At 35.7% G+C, this 24,057-nt stretch overlaps 1 protein-coding gene across 1 annotated transcript in view; it reads right to left on the reverse strand.

Annotated features, from left to right (window-relative positions):
* Positions 1 to 21,508: 21,508 nt before the first annotated feature.
* Positions 21,509 to 24,057, reverse strand: part of LOC127849259 (uncharacterized) — a 2,937-nt gene continuing 388 nt past the window's right edge. Inside the window, exons 1-2 of the mRNA XM_052381977.1 lie at positions 22,523 to 24,057; positions 21,509 to 22,429 (exon numbers count right to left, since the gene is read on the reverse strand). The exon at positions 22,523 to 24,057 is cut by the window's right edge and continues 388 nt beyond it. Coding sequence (XP_052237937.1) covers positions 21,509 to 22,429; positions 22,523 to 24,057 — 2,456 coding nt within the window. The remainder of the gene's footprint in view (positions 22,430 to 22,522) is intronic.

Raw genomic sequence — 24,057 nt, forward strand, 5'->3', positions numbered from 1 at the left:
TCCATGTGACCTATATTTATGGAATTATCTGCCCTTGTTTTGACTTAGTACATAGAAATATTGTCAAATTCTCAACAAAAAACTTAATTTTCTCAAACATTGTCCAACCTTTCAACTTGACAGTCTGCATACTTATATAATATGATGACATGCAACTTCTGACAAAAGCACATAACTTTATCCTTCATAATTTACTAGTTATTACCGACTTACAATTTCTCAAACACTATCGAAGCTTTCAACTTCGAAGTCTATGCACTTGTAGAATATCAACACCTTCATCGACTGACAACAGAAGACAACTATTCGCAATTTTGTAAGAGTTATTCCCCTTTTCCGACTTCAATTTCTCAATCATTAAAAGCTTTCAACTTGAAATTCAACACTCTAGTAGAATGATTATGTGATGACCTACTTCTATTGACATGAGGAAGCTATTCCTCTTTTGGATTTGAAACTTAGTCTGTGTCAAGCACTTGTATTCCAGCGTCCTGCACCCGTTGGCAGTGCTCTTGTCAACACTTGATACTGCTTGTCAAGAGTATAAATGAGAAGCTTGACATCCGATCAACACTTCAGTTAAAGAAACCTAGCCTTACTTATGAATCTTCCTCTTCATCTCTTGAAAATGTTTGTCTGTAAAATACAACCATAAATCTAATATTTAGTTTAAACTTTTTCATACATACATTGTTTTTATGCCCCGAAGGCAGGCATATGGTTTCTGAACTGTCCGTCCGAAAAATTATACTTTTGCCATAACTTCCATACTACAGAATAATTTTTTCACTTGATATTTGTACACAACTCTTCTTTGATCAACACCTTCCCATGGACATATTTCTTGATGACCTTGGCCCTTGAACTCAAAAGTCAAAGCACCCAATAACTTAACATTCACCATAACATTGTGGTTCATGATTGGATTTACTTTATTTTTGTCCATAACTCCCCTTTGGACAAGACCTTCCCACTGACCTATTTTATGATGACCTTGACCATTGAATGACCTAAGCTTAAAGGTCCAAGTGTTTAAAACTAGATAGACATATTAAGCACGAGTAACATATTAAACCTTCAACTTCATAACATCAGCATACATGTACACTGTATCTGGCAGCAAAATATATAGCGTGGATCCGTTTACATTTACTTCAGTTAAGTCACTACACTTCTTTCCAAGCACCCTAAATCTAGCACCAGGCCTTCAGCGCCTACGGCGCTTTGATTTTAACTAGGATTAACCTGATAACTGCCGCATCTGCCCAATCCGCGCTGAGAAAGAGTTGTAATATTGATGGCAGAGCTTCGAGTTCTTCAACTTTATTCATTCACAAATGGAAACATAATGTGAATATCATGTTAAATGGAATATTTTTTTTAACGGAGCGTATATAAACAAGAATCAATAAACAGTGTTAGAAATATACATGTCGCGGAAGAGAATGTTTCTGAATGATTAAAAAAGTCCTCTATCTGATGCGTCTTAATCGCGTGGTATTATTGTTCAGCACAGGTCATTCATAATCAGTGGCTATAAATAGATGCGGGAACAAAAACTACTGCAGATCAAGAAGTATAGTGTTATATCGAGAGTCCAATATACTATTACGCGTCTGTTCCGTAACCTCGGTTATAGTGATTGCTACTACAGCTGGGTTAAATTTGATATGTCTGGGAAACGTTCTTTTGTACTCAACATGTAGCGGCGATATCTCATGTATTCTCAATTGACATGACGCCTGGACGATGATCACTTAATCACGTGGCTTAGCGGTCAGCAAACCTAGACAAGCTAACATCAAAATGGCTTCTTTCCCTATAGATTGCATATAGATTAACGCAATATTCCGGATGATTTTTATGGACTTTTCCACACCATATAACACGTGTAAAAGGGGTTTATGTCATTTTGTTATTCTGCAAATGCAAAAAATATTAGTTTATAGAGAACATCAGCAATTATAACGGTTTTTTCGGTACATTAATCACGCTCTCAAACGCTTGCGCGCTTACCAAAATCGAACCTGTTACTACGTGTAATGGTGATATTAGCAATAAATTAACACTACACTGGTAGACCCATGTTATTTACGAAAATATTAACGAAACATTTTTCCCCCGTGTATTTAACAAGAAATAGCGCTTTATAACTGGGATTTCGGTGAAGTTTTACGCGCTTTCTGACGCCGAGTTGGTACCTAAATCCCACATGTTTTTACGTATAAGAGTGATATTAATGATATTAAACATTGCTTATTGGACATTTATCAATCACTATAATTGAAAGTGCAAAACAACACAATCAGTTTGGTCATTGTCTGATATAAATTAGCGTTGTATGAAGGGGAATTCGGTCAGGCTACTTAATAAAGCTACTAGTATCAGACGCTCGCGAATGTACCGACTTCCCCCAAGTTATCACATTTATTGGTTATATCAGTAATAATAACTTTTATAAAATGACATTTATCGATACGTTTTATTAAAATAGTAGCATAAAATGGTTTTCACTTGTTTCTGAAACACTAAAAAAACTCGATTTATGACGGGGATTTCGTTCAGTTACGCAAAGTGGGTACCATTATTCTCTATTATTTTACATGCACCCGTGATTTAATTCATACTTAATAATGCTTAGTTATTGCTTATATGACATTTCCAGTTTTTGAAATCAATTAATGTTCTATAAGGGGGATCTCGGTAATTCTACGCATTTAAGCTTCCACTCGCACTTGTCATGACCGCATATCCGCGTTGGAAATGGTATAAAGTTAATTCATCTAACTTATCTTTCTGGATACCAAATGTCAGAGTTACATAAACCCTGTTAACACCGTTTTTGCCATATTTCATTTCCGTTTTTTTTTTCGAACAAAATAAACGAAACTCGTTGAAAAAAAAGAACTAGGCATTCGATATCCAAGTGTGGACTAAAAGCCTTTATTGGTGACACCACATGTCTGCACATGTGTAGATACCGTTATTAAGATAAGACATGACGTGTCACCTTCTATTCAATGCCACCAACTAATCGTTCAGGATATCGATTGTCCAAGTAACATAATCCCCATTGACACAGTTTAATCTACGTTTTTTTAAGAGGAAAGCAAAAGAAACTCGTTGAAATGAAAGTTAACCTAGACATAGCTTGTTTAGGGAAAACGGCGGACAGTTCGTTGCTAACTCGCGCGCCCGCTATATCGATCGCTGATTGGTAGATCAATTCTTCGATAAGGATTTGATTGACAGGCGGCGTCATGCCAATTGCTTGGGTGATAACAACACAATAGTATTAGGTAACGTACGGAATCTGGATAGTGCCATCTATAAGTTCGCACTTCTTTCATTTAGGGCGACACTACACACACGAAGCGACAGTGGACAGGCGATATTATTACAGCGATATTTGAACAGTACGCCGCGACTGTCGACTAAAATATCGAGTATCGCTTCGTGTGTCTTGTGTCGCGGTCTGCAATTAGACCTCGATACACGAGATTCGTATAATATGGGCGATATTTGAAAAATAAAATATCGTTTGTCGCCGCGACGGTCGCGCAAATTATCGTGTATACCTTCTTGTGTCTAGTGTCTCCCTTTGAACGCGACACTAGACACATGAAGCGATACTTGATATTTTTCTTGACAGTCGCGGCGACGCACGATATTTTTCTTGACAGTCGCGGCGACGCACGATATTTTTCTTGACAGTCGCGGCGACGCGCGATATTTTTATTGACAGTCGCGGCGACGCACGATATATTTTACACGATATATCGCCATTTGGGCTACCTACACAAGGGCGATATATCGTGTTAAATATATCGTGCGTCGCCGCGACTGTCAAGAAAACTATCGTGAGTCGCTGCGACTGTCAAGAAAAATATCAAGTATCTCTTCTTGTGTCTAGTGTCGCCCTTGATGAAAGAAGTGCGAGATTATAGATGGCACTATCCGGATTCCGTAGTAAAGCTTGTTTATGTTCACAGTTCTCAATTTATAAAGCGTTGAACATGTGTTACGAAAATGCTGACTTCGAAATAAATTTCGAAATTTACGTTTCTAACTCATTAAATTGTGTGTGTGTGTGTGTGTGTGTGTGTGTGTGTGTGTGTGTGTGTGTGTGTGTGTGTGTGTGTGTGTGTGTGTGTGTGTGTGTTTGTGTGTGTGTGTGTGTGTGTGTGTGTGTGTGTGTGTGTGTGTGTGTGTGTGTGTGTGTGTGTGTGTGTGTGTGTGTGTGTGTGTGTGTGTGTGTGTGTGTGTGTGTGTGTGTGTGTTTGTGTGTGTGTGTGTGTGTGTGTGTGTGTGTGTGTGTGTGTGTGTGTGTGTGTGTGTGTGTGTGTGTGTGTGTGTGTGTGTGTGTGTGTGTGTGTGTGTTGTTATTTGCATCAACATGAAGACTCAAAACAGGCGCAAATGCATATGAAGGATATACAGTTACAATTCATGTTAAGCTTTTTTGGTGAAAAAAGAAACAAAGCAGGGATGCTCAGTTGCTCAGCTAATATCAAAGTTATTTTGAACTGGACATACTACGATACTATTATACCATTTCAAAACATTATTGTTTGTTTGTAAGTAATATAGCTTAATGTATTCTGTGGGAAAATGCACTTACAAGGGTATCAACGTCGATAGATGTTAGTAATCAATAAAGAATATGAAGAAAACTTAGTAGTTGTGTCCTTATTCTCGCCATCGCATTTAAATTCGATCTTAAATTACTTCAGTAACATATACAGTAGTTCTGTATCACGTCCGTAATATGATTAATTCTTTTGTTCACGTCCGTCAAGTTGACTAAAAAAGGACGCAACTACGAACATTTTAAATATAAGATATTTTTATTCAACTTTAATTTCGACACACAAAAATGAGTATGCGTTAGAATTGAAGAATACGAATGTCTCAAATTTGATCTTAGATAAGTTCTGCTTAAAATGTGTAGATGACGTAAGGTATCTTAATCTTTATTTTGTTTGGCCCTGTTTGCCTCTTTTAATTAAATACTACATGCAACGTGTATTCAAAATGTCAACTGATACTTAATTAACTAAACAACAACGGAAATGCATACACATTCATGTAGTCGAAATAAATAAGATCTTGTAGATCAATTAACAGTTGATGCATGCTATGAAGGAAATTGCTTATTCATACTTTGGGCGGCTACCCGGTTTGCACAACGGTTGGAACACGCTCTTCTCATAACAAGACGATATCAACATTCACAATCTTTTAGTAATAACTATTGAGCTGAAAATGTATACGATAATATAACATTCCATCCAAATTGTCTTTAGTATTGTACGTTTATTATGTTGGTGTGCTAAGAAACACTTGGACCACTATTTTTACATACAAATAGTCCATGTATGGACCCTTTTAAACTATGTTTCTGATATCAATACAGTTTTTACTATAAACACACTTAATATGAGTACGGCGCTTACAACTTAATACGGTTTTAAATATAAATTACTGTGCATAGAAATTATATTTCTTTATTCGTTTAGGCTTTTCCTTTTTCGATAATACAAAGAGAAATAAGTAGTTGTTATGCGTTCAAATTAATTGCACCTGTATATTTTATATTTAAAAAAGTACTACTCAAACTAATTTTACATCAGGAGAACACGCCAGAACCTGAGCCATGCCTTCGAGTAAAGCAAATTGTTAATCAAGTGGAATTTAAATTGCGTTTAAATTGATAAATAGTATTAAACACGATATAAAGGTGTGCTGAAAACTTATGTCAAGACTAAACATTCGATAATACACGACAACAAATTATTATAAAAACGCGATGAAGTAGATTTTTATTAAATACCGAAATTTCTGAATCTAATTTGTCCTAATTCGAAAATTATGTCTCTTCCAAACTGGCACTACGACAGCGCTGTTTTTACTATAAGCTCTTAAATTAAAATCAAAAGAAGGCCGACATATTGTAGGTGTTCTACAGCTGCGTTCCATACTGTCAGACCTAGGCAATGTGAACCTGATGTGTAAACGATTATTATATATCCTGGCAAACCATAGTAATAGCAATAATAATAATAATAAGAAGAAGAAGAAGAAGAAGAAGAATACTAATAAAAATAATACTCATTATTATTATTATTATTAGTAGTAGTAGTATTATCATTATTTTTATTATTATCATTATTTTTATGATTTTTATTATTAGTATTAGCAAACGTATTATTATAATCATATAGGCATGTCCTTATATCGTCTACCAAAAGTAATTATTCATCGATGACAAACTACAAAAGAAATCTCGCAGGCTCGAAGACAAAAAACATGGCTGGCCAATATCTGCAGATCTGATATCAAACAAGGTAGATTAGACCATATTGAGGTGTGCTCGGAACATGGAATTGTTACGTAGATTATCTTTCTTACATTGACAGAAAACTGTCCATATATTTGAGTACCTAACATCTCTGAGGTTGCAGTTTGTATATAAAGAGGATATTTGTTGGATAAGGTTGAATATCGATTTAACTTCACGAGTTATCATAAAAACTAGTTATTTCACGAGGGGCGCAGCTACCTATTTTATTTTCTATGATCTTAAGTGCATTAAAGTCAACATTTTACCAATTCCAACAATTGTTTATGCTAACAACAAATTATTTTTATATTTCGTTTGGAATCATGGCTTCGTAACACCATGCAAACGACGTAATTTCACATATTTGAAACAGTGAATTTCCAGTTTTAATTCAATGATATTTATCTAAAAATCACCGGAATGCATAAAACAAAAACTATCAACCTGAGCATCCGACTAGTGTCCAACGATGCCTACCTCCTTAAACTTACTCTGACAGGTACATCATAATGTAACGTAACAGCCCCGTAGAGATAAATAAATTAATTAGTTGTGTATCCATATATAACATAAATATAACATAAATATTATGTTATATAATATAACAATGTGATATAAATTTAGTACAGATAACATTAATAATGTGATAGGAATTTATAAGTAAATTTAATTTTCCTAATTGTATTTCAGAAATTGTCAAGAGATGTTTTTATAATATAACAAAATCGTATGTGCATTTTCAGAAATTAAATAGATGTTTTAGTAATGTAAGAAAATGTTAAAAGTTCGGCAAGTAAAAACCAGACAGACGTTTACATTCATTGTTAAAATAGGCTAAATCAACAATTTGAAAGAGCAAAGATAAGATATTATAGACGAAAGAATCTGCTACGTAGCGACATGACCACGGGAATTCTAATTCGATTAAATTATTTCTTACATCCATTGAACTATGCGAATTATTATCACTAGACACACAAAGTAATGCAGCGGAATCTTAATCTTAGTAAATTAATTCTTACATCCATTGGTAAGACGATTACAATGATATATTACTATCACCAGAACCGATAAGTGGGTAAACACGTGCACCATTCACGGGGCATGTCATTTTGGAACACTAATTTAGCAATTCAACCAATCAACAATAAGCACGTGCAGAAATCAAAGTTATAATTGAGTTTTATGCAAATTAACCTGTAAACAAAATGTAGATGTTTTGTCAGGAAAGAGAGACTCCGCGGTTAGATTTGATAGAAGGGCATGGTTGCTTGCTTTCGCGGGCTGGGCCCGTGACGAGCTTCGCGTGTTATCTTGAATTTGACAAACAATTTGAAAACGTTGTATGTGTTAATAAGCAGAAATAAAACGTAAAGAAATCAGAATTGGACTCTGTCACGTTTATTGTGTCACGACGAACTATGTGACAATAACAAACTGATGCTGATATGAACGTGTACAGTTCCTCGACCGTACATCATCACACACTGATATTGATATTAACGTGTACAGTTCCTCGCAGGTACATCATCAAAAATTGATGCTGATATGAACGTGTACAGTTCATTGCAGATACATCATCACAAACTGATGCTGATATGAACATGTACTGTTCATCGCAGGTACATCATCACAAACTGATGCTGATATGAACGTGTACGGTTCCTCGCAGGTACATAATCACAAACTGATGCTGATATGAAAGTGTACGGTTCCTCGCAGGTACTACATTACAAACTGCTGCAAATATGAACGTGTACAGTTCCTTACAGGTACATCATCACAAACTGATGCTGATATGAACATGTACAGTTCTCTGCTGGACCAACTGCAGATGCTTCTGTGTGCAAATGCTGCCCCAGAAATAAAGTACAAAAATGAAATTTCATGATGTGATGTTGGAAGTATTATTTTATTTAATTTAGACCTGGCAACACAATTTGCCGCTATTTGCCGCTGCATATTTTGTGTGTATGGTATATTTCTTTCTAACATATGAACCACATCAGATTTCATTGATAGTTGGAATTAATATGCATATTCATGATACGATGCCTTGAAACTGGTCAATTTGTGCTACACGTGCTCTAATATGAGGTATTTTGTGTTTACTGAAATAAATTAATCAAATTGCCTCACAGAGCTTTATTTGGAAGATTCTTGTCAACTGCTTACGATATCCCCTTGCATTCCATCCCGCGAAACCCTTCAGGTGTCGAAATTCTGGTACATATGTTAAGATTCTACACTGTAAAACGATAAACTAAAAGACAACAATAGAGTTGCTAAGTATTCAGTTACATAATACATTTCCAGGAGAAACTTGAAAAACTTAAAATAGTATAACTAAATCGAATGCGACATTAATCTTGTTGCGGCATTTGATTGCGAAAGTCTTATTAGTCTTTCAGAGGCAATACACGATAATACACAATAATATATCGCCCCATTGTTGCAAAAAGATAACATTTAATTTCAATGTCACATGGTACCTGTTTGCACCTGGGGGTAACATGTTCTCATCGAAGGTTTTCACATACAAATTGAAACGCCTCTGGAATATTTATGCTCAATAGTTAACCACTACTTGCGTGACATTTCATTACAAAGAAAGGACAGCAATACATTTTATGTTGTTGAATTCAAATTTAACCGAATTCGAACGTCTTTTTTTGACGAATTTGTTTTGTATAACATTCGTGAACTGTGAACAATTAATCTGGGAAGATGCGTTATAGACGTTAATACTCTTATAGGAGTCATATAACCTTCAGTTGATTACTCACCATGAAGAAAATAGTGTTATCTTTTAAATAAATTAAATGCACGATCAAAATTTAGAGTGTGAAATAAAAATGAACTAAACACACAAAGCATATATAATTAAAAAGAATCATAAAGCGGGAAAGATGAAAATATCAACAGAACGTATTAACAAAGATTGCGTTTCAAATCATATATCCCTTTTCTGCACTCCCATTAAATAGCCTTGTTAGCAACAGGAGTGCTGGAGACAGGACTAGAGTATACCAATATTTAATGAAAAGTTATCCTTACTCAAAAACAAATTATCGAGGCATAAATATATAAAAAATTCAATCTAAAACATATCGATGGTCCCCATTCAAAATGTCGAACATACATTTCGTGTAAGGCGGGAAATCAGTGCGCACCAGATTTGGTAGGATTTTGTGTTTTGTTGAAATAATAATATTATACAAAGTAGTTATAATTTTCTTTTATGTGTTCAATATAGTGTTTACGTCATGGTTTATTATACACAAATATATTACGTATATTAAAAAGCCAAAAATAACAACGGGATAATCATTGTACCACGTAGCTAGGCCTTCATCACGTGGTTGGTTATAAAGGCAGGAATTTGATCCAGCCATGCTGCAATGGGGGGAATCACGTGGTCAGAATTGAATAAACATGGCCGCCGATGCCTCGCTTAGATTGAAAAATTGAGTGTTCAAACAGGTACATCTTTCTTATTACTTACTTGTTTTTAATCGGATGACGCCTATCATAGGGCCAGCCGGACGCGGTTTCATCGAGTTTCAACCGTTTCCCTCTCGTTGGTCTGAGTATGGAGATTACTCATGGAATATTTTGAGATTTCCTGAACCGTCAATTGCTGTTGTAAACGGACAAACAACAATATAACTGTTTTCACATTAATTAGTATTGTTTAAGTACCAGTTGTTCATGCGGGCGCATTGAAACTGGCAAAAAATGAATACATCGATTGCTAATGGCATTTTTTTCAAGGTAAAGTTGAGTTTCGATTGGTTTTGACGATTGCTGTTGAGCACGCACATGGCTGTTATACACGGACAACTTCTAGAACAACTGTTGTTGAGCACGCACATGTCAATGAATACCGTTTTCTCCACATAATAAGTCTAAAACAACGTCGCATTGGCATGTTTCGGTACATGTAGCGATACATATCTTATGTATCCAGCAAAACACACATTTTTGTGGAAAATTGCCGTGTTTTTTTCATAAACTGCAAAACAAAACGATACACACAAAACAACTTTCATGTCTGCTAAGCATATACTCAACACATATAATTATGAAATAGATTTTCCTTGATTGATTCTCTAAGTTCTAACAATTTTCTAATAAAATAGTTCAGTATTAAAACTATCAACATATTTATAACTGTTTTCACAGAGTCAGAAGCTCAGGAAAAGTACAAAACTGCTCACATAGGCACCAAACAGTATTGAAAGGGCCTTCGGGATTTGGAAGCGAACCTTTCATGTCCTTCATGGTGAGGTATGTATGGAAATTGTTAATATTATTAATGATACAATTTATTGAAGATTATAAAATAAAATGTATTAAATCAACAAAGATCGTTAATGGAAATTGACATCATCATATATTTCTAGGCATATCAAGTCTAAGAGTTGGAAAAAAAGTTATAAATAACTTAAAATTATTTTTGCATGCCATAGACACACTTCAATTCTTAAATTCAACTTACTAATAGACGGAAAAATATGCTGAATATTCTAAATATGAACAAATGTAACTGATTTTGACATATTGAACAAGTCAATGTAACAGCATTATACACAACTGTCTCGTATTACTGTAAAGTACTGATTCATTACTGAATGCCAGCTAAAACAATTTAAACATGTTTAGATATGTTTTTGTGTATCTGTTAGAGCTCATAAGAAATACATAAGATATTAGTTAATTGTTACACTCGGGGAAAAAAGTAGTTGTTACTATTTACTCTGCATCAAGCATTGGGTACAAATTTGACAACATTTTTAACAATGTCTTTTGATGTAACATTATTTTTCATTTTTATTCCTCCAATTTCTGTTTATAACAGATTGGAATGAAGCCTGCCAAGGTCAGCCGCATAATCATTGCCTGTGCTGTTCTTTATAATCTGCGGTTGATGTGGGGGAATCAGCAGTGGATCCGGAACCTTTAGAAGAGGTTGCCAAGGGATTGATGTTTCAGGCTGTATCGGATGGGAGAAGAGAAGATACCATTATCGCAAATTACTTTACTTAGGAAATTAACAGATTAAATATAAATGTTTTCATTATATTTGTGCTTGTATATCTCTGAGTCATACACTGATAGATTGGTTCCTTGATTGTTTATATGGGTTTAACAGCATTGGAACAACCATTCAAAAAGTGAACAAAATATATTATTGAATGCCTATATAATATTTTTGAAACAAGGTTTAGGTTATAGCCTCATTTGTACTCACTCATATTTGGATTTTTTTAATGAGAATATCAGTCTGTACTGTGATTCTTTCGTAGAACTTTTCGTGTTTGTCTGCCAAGCTGTTCTGTTTGGCATATTACACCATCTGCACCTCGCTCAGTGACCTGTATGTGTTTAAATATTTTTGTTTTTATTGGTTAACTCTATTAACTACTTACAAAAATGATGAGCATTGTTCTGAATGATTTTGATTATTGATTGCCATCAGCTAATTTATTATGGTTATTGTTAAACAATGATAGGATTCTATTGCTTCAGTATGTCCGTTTAATTGTAAGCAAATAATTTCAATTTAAAGAATATGACATTGTCATTATATAGTTTAAAGTTGAATTTTAAGCTTATATAAATGAAACTAGGCCCACGAATAATTATATACATACATATATACAGACTTAGTATGAGGCTCTTTCTTGTTACTGTTGCAACTTGGGTGTTCATCTGTATCTGCTGATGCACATCTTGTCTGCACCTCTGATGAACATACATTATAGATCACTGTTATAGATATATCATGTTAAGATCATATTATTTGTTTAATTGAGTCAACTTTGTTAAAGCAATAGATATTTTGAAGTTTTTATTTGTTTTATACATGCTATACAGTAGAGATATAATATTGGAAATTGATTCGTACATTGTTAAACTCGTCAATAATCAAAGTTTAGTTTAAACATAATAAAATCTTGGGCAAAATACCACTTTAGCCCCCGCCAGAGGGGCGGATATGCACACGGAATGAGCCCATTGTGTTCATTCAGTATGTATTCACACCTCTGGCGGGGGGCTAAAGTGTTATATTGCCAAATCTTGAGAAATGAATGAACAGTCAAACCGATACAATTTTCTGATCGTTACCACAATAACGCTTCGATCAGATAATGGCTTCAGACTGTATGACAGACTTGTTTAACAACGGTAATTTCAAACATAATTTTTTAACCATTTGTTTCGTAGATTAAATAATTGTACCCCACTCTTGATTTTCCCAACGATGGCAGCTTCCAAGTCCATATTAATCCATCTTGCTATTTTGACTATAAATGTCGTGTCCAAAACATATTTGATACGTACTATACGTTATTCTATGTCTGATATGGCTTATTTTCAGTACTAATTCATAATTTAATAGCATTTTCAGCAAAGTACTACAGATATACTTACCTGCGGTAACGCTGGCCTAAACTTTATATTGCCACTGTAATATAGTTATAGGATCAAAGCTTATTGATGATTGTTGTTGTAAACTAGTTACCTTGTGAATTGAAATGTGTCTGAGTTGGTGTCTTTAGCTATAAGGTTTTATGCCCGCTTCGAGGTTATATGTACAGTCTGTCCGGCTCATGTAAATCGAGTACTGAAAAGAGACCAATGCAAGACTATTATTTCAATACAAATATTCTTGATAATACTAACCTGGGACGAGAAATGCTACTAATCTACATGATCAAATGTGTTATGTATATTCACTTGAAAATAATATACTTTTTACAAAAATACTTGATGAATTGATTTCTGAAAGCGGTACACAATCTGTAGGAAATAAAATACATTTCCAAGTTATTTAAATACATGCCCAATGCCAAATCATATCCATCCTTTATGTTCTGGTCACAAACTGTATAGAAATAGGGTAAAATATTATCCTGTCTTTATATGTACTTGTCCCTTTAGCATGAAAAATTGTTCTGAAAACAATTGAACATTCACTTAAATGACAATATCAGGAAAGGAATTTCTTCAAGCATAAAACAGCAATCCAAAACAAATATAAATAAAACTGTCTGGAGAAAAAGCAACATTTTCAAATACTCGCAAGTCATTACAAAAGGCAGCTACACCGAAAGAGGCTAGCAAAAAAATTCCTATTGAAAATACAATTTTGATGATTCAGATAGCCAATTTCGTATACGAATTAACATTTTCAGTGCCTTCACGTAAGATATGTATCGCTACATGTACCTGAACATGCCCATGCGACGTTGATTTAGACGTATTCGGCGAAGAAAACGGTATTCCTTGACATGTGCGTGCTCAACAACAGTTGTTCTAGAAGTTGTCCGTGTATAACAGCCATGTGCGTGCTCAACAGCAATCGCTAAAACCAATCGAAACTCAACTTTACCTTCAAAATAACGCCATTAGCAATCGATGTATCCATTTTTTGTAAGTTACAATGCGTCCACATGCACAACTGGTACTTAAACAGTGCTAATTATTGTGAAAACAGTGATATTATTGTTAGTCCGTTTACAACAGCAATTGATGGTTCAAGAAAGCGCAAAATATTCCATGAGTAATCTCCACACTCCGACCAACCAGAGGGAAACGGTTGATACTCTATAAAACCGCTTCCGGCTGACCCTATGATAGGCGTTATCCGATTTAAAACAAGTTAGTAATAAGGAAGATGCACCTGTTTGAACACTCAATTGTTCAATCTAAGCGAGGCATCGGCGGCCATGTTTTCTCAATTCTGACCACATGATTCCCCCCATTGATGCTGGTGTCAGTCAAATCTCTGCACGGAGGTTGACTATTTTAGTTTGCAATTTTCCAAATCTTATAGGGTCGTATTATTAAGCATCCAACCAGCAAGGTATTTCCTTGCCTTTTCTTTATGCTTGAATATTCAAGTGTGGTAACGATGTTAAGACCAATGTGTTCTCTGACGAAAATTGCAAAATAAAAAGTATATGCCCTGCCATTTGTAAGAAAATGAATCTTACCGTTATGAAGAAACTGACAGAACACATGATTTCGACAATGAAATTTGATCGATTTATACACAAAATATTCTACTGAGCAAGAGCGCTTCACTGTCTGACCAGTAGTAAAACAACAAAAACAACAATTATCGAATACTCACAAGGAGACGGCTATGAACTATCTCATACTAGAAATAATAATCATGAATTATTATTTGTCTCGAACTTTCAGGTGGTACAAATTATTAAATAATAAACACAAGGTTATATAGGAAATCTAAAATCAGACACAACTCAAAAGTCAACTAACCCGGAGTATCCGAAAGATTGATAGGAATCAATTATTCTCTTTTTATTACATCATATTTACTGTTTATTAATGACAATTACGACCATAATTTTCATGATTTCCGGTTTTCATGATTCCCCCAGCGGATGCTATAGTTTTTGAATTACGTAACAAAACATTGTGTTTGTTCGTTTAGTGTTAATAGGTTGGTTTAACAAATGTTTTATAAGCCACTTATTTGTGTCAAAAAGGTAAAAACATACTATGTGAACAAAATCAGCAAGAGTTTAGTTTTTGCATTAAGAAACGTTTTATAGAACACGCATATGTTCATAGCAACCAACCTTAGCAACCAATCAGAAGGGTCGACATTATGAGAAACTTGGTACACGATACAGATAACTACGAATAGCTAAGTCTAGCCCAGTATTTTGACAAAAGATTGTCGATTTAAATGCAGTTTTGTTGGTATGTCCAATAATACACATTTTACTATAGACAAATTTAACATGTGTGTTTTTTAAAAATCTGTTCACTTAAAATATTGAGATGTGTTCATTAAGAGGGCCGATACTACTAGTACACATGTATTATTAGTAATAACAGTCATGTAGCCCAAATAAATTTTATAATTATTTAAACATTATTTTTAAAATATTTTAAATACCAAATGATTTTGTCACATGTAGTGCTTCTTCTACAGAAGTCACTATTAAACACTATGTAAGGAACACCATTTAAGGCGCAAACACAATTGAAGTATCTACTCGTTTATTTTACATTCTTAAAGCATACACATTAGACTGTGGCTTTACATGCTATCGAAGAGGCATTCATGCCTGAGGCGTGTCCTGCTAGTAGGTGTGGCCAGCTCAGGCGTGTCCTGCTAGTAGGTGTGGCCAGCTCAGGCGTGTCCTGCTAGTAGGTGTGGCCAGCTCAAACATGTCCTGCTAGTGGGAGTAGCCAGTTCAAGCTACGTCACATCACATTTATTCAAACAAGCGATATTGTGATTGTTCTGTAGAATACCAAAAAAAGCTATCAATGTCAAATAACACAATAAACAACGTTAAAAGTCCTGATCCTGCTTGCAGCTTGCTATTCGTCTCAAATGAATTATATGTAAATCAAATAACCATTTTTATCCAGGTGAGGATGCTCTGCGATACCAGGACAACCGACGATGCCACCACTACCGTGTGATGCAAGCTTTATTTTAAAAAGCAATGTATGAAACTCATTTAGTAAATAAAGATCAATTAAAATGCAATTAAAAAAATAATTAAATATATCAAGTGCAATTGGTTTAAAGTTCCGCGGTACGGTACATTAACAAACAAGCGCGTGTACTGTCAACTCGATGGCGACCCATTGACATGGTGGTGTGAACATAAACAACGTTTCCTAACAATTGCGCATGTGGCAGGAAGCTTTTGTCTGTGCCATCGACATCTATGCAATCGGAGTGAGTGTTTTCGAGAACAGGTCGGCTTGTTAGCAAGGCGCGCAACCGCATCAGTCACAAGCTAGTGGACAGAGTCATTTTCTTAACCAGATGAACACTTTTGTAGTATGTATGTTCTAAATATACATGCATGTTTGCTGATTTGTTTGAACTGTGAGAGAGTGTTGCACGAGTTTAACAATTATTTAAGAATATTTGTATATTAAGATTATTTTTGTTTAAACAATTAAAACAGAAAGAACAAAGATGCACGACATTATTGTGGGCGATACGACGCGAATGTAATAATCGCGGCCATAAAGGCAATTTAGCATATTTGTCGCTAAATGTACGGGAATCAAACGAATGAAGACCTTAAGAATAATAAAACATTATGCCTGGTTTGTTGGTTTGGAATAAACAAAACATGTCTTAAATAAGCGCTTAGTTATATTTTTCTTACGATTTTATTAATATAGGCATACAACATGCATTTTATTAAAATATATCTCGGGTTGACACTACAGGTAGTTAGGTTACTTCGATAAATAATCCGTTTAGATTACTTCGATAAATTATCCGTCTGCAGCTCATTCCCATTAATATGTACACAAATAATAACGTACTCTCAACATGGTGTTCATTTATCAATAATACGTTGATGTTTTGGATATGCTGCTTCGATGCTGGGCGATAAAATCAAATATTTCATTTCATACAGACCTCAATGTAATTAATAGGATATTTCTGAGGGGAAACTAAACATTATTTTGAAGTTAATTTCCGTAACCGATGTTAGTACCCCTGTGTTATACTGCTAATTTCCGACAACGAGAGTGCTTTTAAAGATAAATATTCCAAAAATAAATACATATCAAAGGCACATGAGGGGTTCCATATATATTGCTTCCCGAGGTAATTGATGTATACCTTTGAAACAAAAGTTAGGTATTATAAAAAGTGTTATCATGTGAAGAACCCATTTCTTTGAAATGTGATTTTGTTTACGAATGCTATTAAGTCCTTTCATGTCTACTTCACTGCTATAGATTGACTGATTGGTATTTTACAACATCGGACACCGGTTGAAATGACAACGCACAGCCTCCTTATTATTCCGATACCGTTGAGTGATTAAAAATAATGTGTTCAAGCGGTGACACTGTTAGAGCTCTCACCATCTCCCACAATATTTATTATTAAATTGATCGAGAAGAGTATGAACCTTTTGAACCTTTTTAATATGTCTGACACTTTTCTAAAAAATGTTGAATTGAGATGTTGTACCAGATGAATACGCGAACACCCCGCTGTAACAAAACACATTTGAATAAACGGCGGTCTAAGTACATGTGCTCACAACACCGTTTTCGAGCATGCCAAACGAAGTTCGTACAAAAAAAACATTTAGCTTTCAGAGGTCTATATTAAAATGATTTAGCACGAGTAATAACATAATATGTAACATGCTTCTATATTTGTCTCGTTTATTTAACCGTGTTGACAATATTTACCTTAAAACTAAACTGAAATATCAATTATGTTACGGAAAAGCATTCATGATGTGTACTAAATTGATACACACATTAAAAAGGAACTGATACAGACCGTATCAATAGTGAATACTAACTGTCAACAGTGTGTTAAAATAGTAATATTAAACTACTGCTTCCAATACCCAAGAACATGGAATTGTGTATTCTCTATTGTTAATATTTAGTTTTAGTCATCATGCTATTGTTTTATTTGTATTTAAATGTGTGTTGTGAATATGAAAGTACCAGACACGGTTTGACTAAACACTAGGCCGCTCGGATTATTGGATGAGATATATTTAAAATTTCTTCCTCGCGGTAAAGTGTACACAATTTTAAATAAAATGCTATACATCTTTAATAGCATCATGTGATTCTCACTTTTTTCTACGCCATGTTTTACAATGTAAGGGGCTTGTTCACAGATTTGCGTATTTTTGAAAAATGTCATTTAATATGTTAACTCATAAATCTATAACATTTAAAAAAGTCTAAACTAATTATACTAGAAAGAAAGAAAGTTGAAAATATGTTGCCAGCCCCGGAATTCTAACCTAGATCTACTGGTGGCAAAAGACCATGCGCTACCACTTCCCTACGCAGCCTTACTATTTGTCGAAAGAAACATAACCGCCATACTTATATAATATTTGCGAGGTATTTTACCGATATCGAATGATAATTATCAGTTGATGAACCTATATTTTAACATTTTTCTTAGTCAAAACCGTTGGTGCGCTAATATTATTCCAATATATGACAATTATTTTGAAAGTCGTCATTTCACCAAAATATAAACAAGTCCCTTCAAATGAACGTAGAAGAATGTAATAATGTTGACTGATTTCAATTTTGATAACTTAAATGGTTCGAAAACGGATGCAGGTTTTACTTTATTTTTAATTAAACTTTATGAATCATAAAGATTATTCATTTCGATGTTGTTGTCCTTGTTTAAAATATAAATTTTGATTAATTGTTTTTATGTTACAACAAATTGTGTAGAAGTTATTCCGAACTGTTTCTAATTTGCTACGTGCAGCTTGTTTATTTAATTTCTTAAATAAAACCTTCTTACTCGTTGACTTTATCATGGCATCCTTCTGTGTTCGTATGATTACAGTAGCTGATTGACCTGATAGGATCATCCCCAACCCTAAAATAATATTTTATATAATTTTTCTTCTAATTAACTTCATATGTTTCATAAAATTGTGAACTACATTATTAAGGTTAGCCCACCTGTTGTCATCTTTGTTCATTATATAAAGTAACATGAGAAACATAATTAATACTTGTTTTATGTTCATAAGTATAATTAACGCCTCAACAAATCTGAGCAGCGCGACTAAACAATATACCGCGATATCAGACGATGAACACATTGATTTCAAAATACGTTGCTAAACAACCTTGTGCATATTTACTTACGAGTGATACATATTTTGTGAAAGTTGAACATGGTTAGAGTTACAGTGAATATAAATAGGAAAAGGCATGTTCTCAACTTTGATAGATCATTTTTTTATTTCTGTGGATCTAGCTTTAGATATTAAATGAAGGATTTTCTACAACACGTTTGCTATTTAAAAGATTAAAAACAGTAGATGTGTGGTAAAGTGCATGCTCTATATACCAGATATTGTATGGAATAATATGGATGACTGGGATTGAACATTTACACAGACGATGAGTGTTATTATCTTAATTATCTGGAACAAAAATTACAGTATCCAAAATGCTTGAAATGGATGATTATCTTCTGGAAGACTATTTTGCCTAACATCAGAGATCTTTTTATAATGTGTTGCGAATGATGCCGGCATACACAAATTCCAACAATGCTTGAACATAATGAAACAATAAATACAACTGAAACTTTATTGACTCTCACGAACGTCAGTTCTTCGGGCATCAGGTTTCCAAGTGATCTTCCGTTTGCTATAGCAAACGCATTGTCGCTCTTTATAAACACGGTAGCGTTCTACGCCGTTCATCGAGCAAAGCGCACGCCGAGACTGTGCAGGTTTCATTCGCGATTTCTAATATTTTGTCACGTGCTGACATCGCTGTGTTTCATGATTGAACAAAGTTTATACAATGCTATCTACAGAAGCTTACTTAAGGCGGCAACTGAAATATTAATTCCGGTAAAATTTATCACATTGACCCTTATGAGTTTAGACCGCCTTATTCTGTTTGCCGACAATAGGACCTACATCCGTTATATTACATACAGCAGGGCAAGAAATGTATCCCTCTTCATTTGGATCATATTTGCTTCGTATATTTCTGCAATAAAAAGTTATTTCTGTGACCCCTTATCCTACGAATGGTCGGATTCTTGTATTTCGCTCGGGATGTACCACGCCTGCGCACTTGGTTTGATTACGATTGGTGTTTCGTACACAACTTACATATTCATAATAATCAGAATTAAAACCACGAGAAAAATTAACGGTGGACAAGGCCGAGTTCAAGAGCTGTTAGGAAGATCTGGGCGATCAACTGCGTTAGTTCTGTCTTACATAATATCAATAACACTTTCAATAATGCTGGTGGCCATTGTTTTTGTGATCAGATCTATTACAAACGATCATATTTCAGCGAACATCATTTTTAACCTATTTCATTTGAGCAACGCTTTGGCTGATCCGTGCTTGTATGTGTTCTGGTTCCGACAATGCAAGATGGAGGTTCTCAAACTGATCTCCATCTGTATGCCGAGGTTGAAACCACGTGTTGAAAGAATGCGGATAGAAATATTTAATATAGTAACATATGAACCTGCTCAACAAAATTGAATCATCTGACAGTATGGGAATCGATGAAAGAACTTCATAAATTTAAAATAAAACTTTTCTGAAAAGTTATATATAACAATTCGCGACGAGAAAACGCGAAAAATGTCATTGACCTATTAAAAAAGTCCAGTACAACATGACTGGAACCTTCAATTCAAGAAATTAATCATGTGTTAGCAAATGTAATATAAAAGTTGGACGGTTGATTACAAGATACTGTTCTGTTATGTAATGCTATATGAACGAAATATGTATAAATTTGTAAAACTCGAAAAGTCTTGACTAATGAGCTATTGAAATATAAATAGTTTTCTGTTCTGTCATTGGACTTCGCGTATTGCTAGAACATTGACATACATAACAAACTATGTCACAATGAAAATGCAAAACCTGAACGTGAGGTAATATGATTAGATGAACAACTCCCATATTATCAACGTCCTCAACGTCCTGATGCACCGAACAAATTGCAAGGCGGCTACAACTTTACACTTGTGGTGAGTGTTGGAATAGGAAGTAGAAACACATGAATGACATCATTTAAATGTTCGAAAACGTCTTTCTGTTTGTGTGTTTTTATTTGCATCAACGTGAAGACTCAAAACAGGCAGTGAATTATGAATGATATACGGTAACAATTTCAGATTAAGCAGTTTGGTGAAAAAAAGCAGCAAAGCAGGGTTGCTCAATTGTTCAGTTAAGATTAAAGTTATTTTGAACTAGACAGACTACGATACTATAATAAAAAAAATCAAAACAACATTGTTTGTTTGTAAGTAATATAGCTTAATGTATTCTTTCACGAAGGTATAATGGTGTACTTTGAGTTGATATGCAAAACACGACTGTTCAGGTTCGATCCTTTAATTCAACTGCCCGTCAACAACAATACAAATATATATGACGTCAAATAATAATAATAATAACGCGCAAATTCGCGGCAACCGCCAATCAACGTTACGTCTAAAATCTCATATAATATTCACGACATACTGGGGGCCGCAAAATGATAAAACAGAGTTTTCACATTAGTATACGAATACGATAATCATATTAACAAAATGCTTAAATATTTAAAAACAGTCCATCACAACAATATCATGATTGTCCATCAGTTTTTATTGGCACTTATCACTTCCGGTGGATAAAGTTTCGCTATTGGCCTTAAGGTATACAATCCGTTACTGATTCGCGCTTTCGCCTCGCAAACATGCCCGTCCCTTTCGGCAACAACATCGACGACCACGGCAAGTTTCCATCGACATCTCGAGCCATCATCATGGATCTGCACCACGTCCCCGGTGTTGATCGTCTGCGTGTTGGAACCAGACATTCGGTGGTGCTCGCGGTGTGACGTAAGGTATTCAGTCTTCCAGCGTCTGTATAACTGTTGTATGAACAGTTCACGTCGCCTTGCCATGCGGTTAAATGTAGCATGATCGGCTGCAGCGACAGTACTCCCGGCATCGAATGTGACGTCATCGTGTGGCAGCGTTGTAACTCGGCGACCGTATAACAGCTGCGACGGCGTGATATGCGCGGGGTCGTTTAGATCTGTTGATGCATAGGTCAATGGCCGATCGTTAAGTACAGCCTCAATTTCTGTGACGATTGTACGAATCGACGTAAGCTCGTTCAATGCCGGTTGCGTTGATTTCAGGCAGTCGTTCAAGCTTGGTGAATCACGTGACTGACGGCAGCTACAATCGTAGACGATGCGTATGGGTGTCGTTGATGATTCTTTTTTCACCGGGTGATGAGGAATGTAGTGCACTTGTTCAGCTGACTCTTGACCAAGTGGTACCCGCTCGATGAAGCCATGTCTTTCCTGCTCTGCTATGATGTCACCATGTGCCCGAGGCACTTCCGGTTCATTGCACAACCTCTGAATAGCCCCAACAGTTCTCTGCAAGGCTATGTTGTGGTTTGTTGGTAGAGCAGGGTGGTCTTGCTTCCATGGTAGTTTGGCATGGTACCTTCCGTTGTCGTACTCAATAGCTGTCGCTTGGTATTGCTGTAGGTACTCGACAGACTTCCGGTCAGGTTCACAAGGTTAGATACCCATGTTCTCAAGACTCCAGAAACGTTCTAATATGCTGTGTTCTGGGGCGCGCGATGCAAGTACGTTCAAGATGTGCTTATCAGCTGACGCATGAGACGTGGAGGGCATCGGACCGGACAGTAAATAACCAATCTTAGACTTGACGGCGGTCGGCCCGTTCCCTCGAACAACATGATCTTCGACAATATCCCAATAGTGGTCAGCTCCAACGAGTAAAGAAATGTCAAATAACGTGTCACCTGTAACGGAATGAGCCAACTTCAATCCCCGCAGGTACGGCAGTTCCGCAGTCGATCTAAGATATCCGCATCTGATGGGAGCCGCAATAGTGGGGACGATGAGTAAACTAACAGGTATCTTCTTTCTCTTCGAAACTATGTACACTGTCGTGCGTTCTAGTTGCTGTAAACTTCTGTTATTACTTCCTCCGAATCCCGTCAGGCTAAGTGTTTCTATTCCATCACTCTCTAGTTGAAAATCGTCAGCAAGCCTTCTGGTGATAAAGGATCGCTGTGCGCCTTCGTCGACTAATATGGCGGCATCAGTTGTAGTGTGAGACGACGAAACAGGGGCAATGGCGGTCTTTAATATAACGTCTGCGTTCGACCTCTTTGTAGACGAGAAGAATACGGCGGCTTCCGGTTGCGGCGATTCAACTTCCGGTTTTCTTTGTAGCTCCTTACAGATAGAAGTGTGATGCTTCCGGTGGCAGTTTTGACAGCGTCCGTTTGACTTGCATTCTGTGATTCGGTGTTTACCCAAGCAGTTAAAACAAAGCTGTTTCTGTTTCACAACATTAATTCGGGCAGCAGTGTCAGGAAAGTTTTTACATTCACAACTTAAATGTTCTTGATCACAAAATGCACATGTTCTAGAATTATTTTGCGTATTCCTTTTGCCAAACTTGTTGCTAATAGTGTATGAAGTCTTCTTACCATTCGCACTTGCATGAAACAATGCTGTTGAGTTGTAGTCGCTAACTTCCGGCAACGCATAGGAACTTCCGGTGCCGATCTCGAGAATGTTGATTTCCTTGTTAATCGCTCGTCGCAGATCTTGCAAAAACCAGTCATTATTCTCGTTTACGCGGGCGAGATTTTTACGTATATCCATCGGCAATTTTTCCAATACAACTGGCACCAATAGGCTACCGTACATATCTTGATGTTGTCCTAGCGACTCAAGACCCCGGATATACGTTTCCATGCGGTCGTAAAACCCTCTCAAACTCGCGACTGTGGAAGTTGGTGATGGAAATTTCAATAACGCTTGCATGTTTGCATGAACAATTTTGCAATGTTGAACATACCTTTCACGTAACAATTCGACTGCGCGCGTGTAATTTGCATTCGTGAGTGCAAATCCTTCAATAGTCATGGCGGCTGTACCCTCCAACTGTGCTTTCAAATAATTGAATTTCTGCACATCAGTCAAGTTGACATTGCAATGGATTGACGATTCGAATGAATCCCAGAACGATTGCCATTGTAATATATCACCGTCAAATCGTGGAAGTATTAATTTTGGCAATTTATGAGTACTAGATGTACTTATCTCGGGCGCTGACTGGCCGCTGTTGTTTGACGAATTGGTGTTCA

Source organism: Dreissena polymorpha, chromosome 10, assembly GCF_020536995.1.
Source record: "Dreissena polymorpha isolate Duluth1 chromosome 10, UMN_Dpol_1.0, whole genome shotgun sequence".
In the NCBI taxonomy this organism is placed as follows: Eukaryota; Metazoa; Mollusca; class Bivalvia; order Myida; family Dreissenidae; genus Dreissena; species Dreissena polymorpha.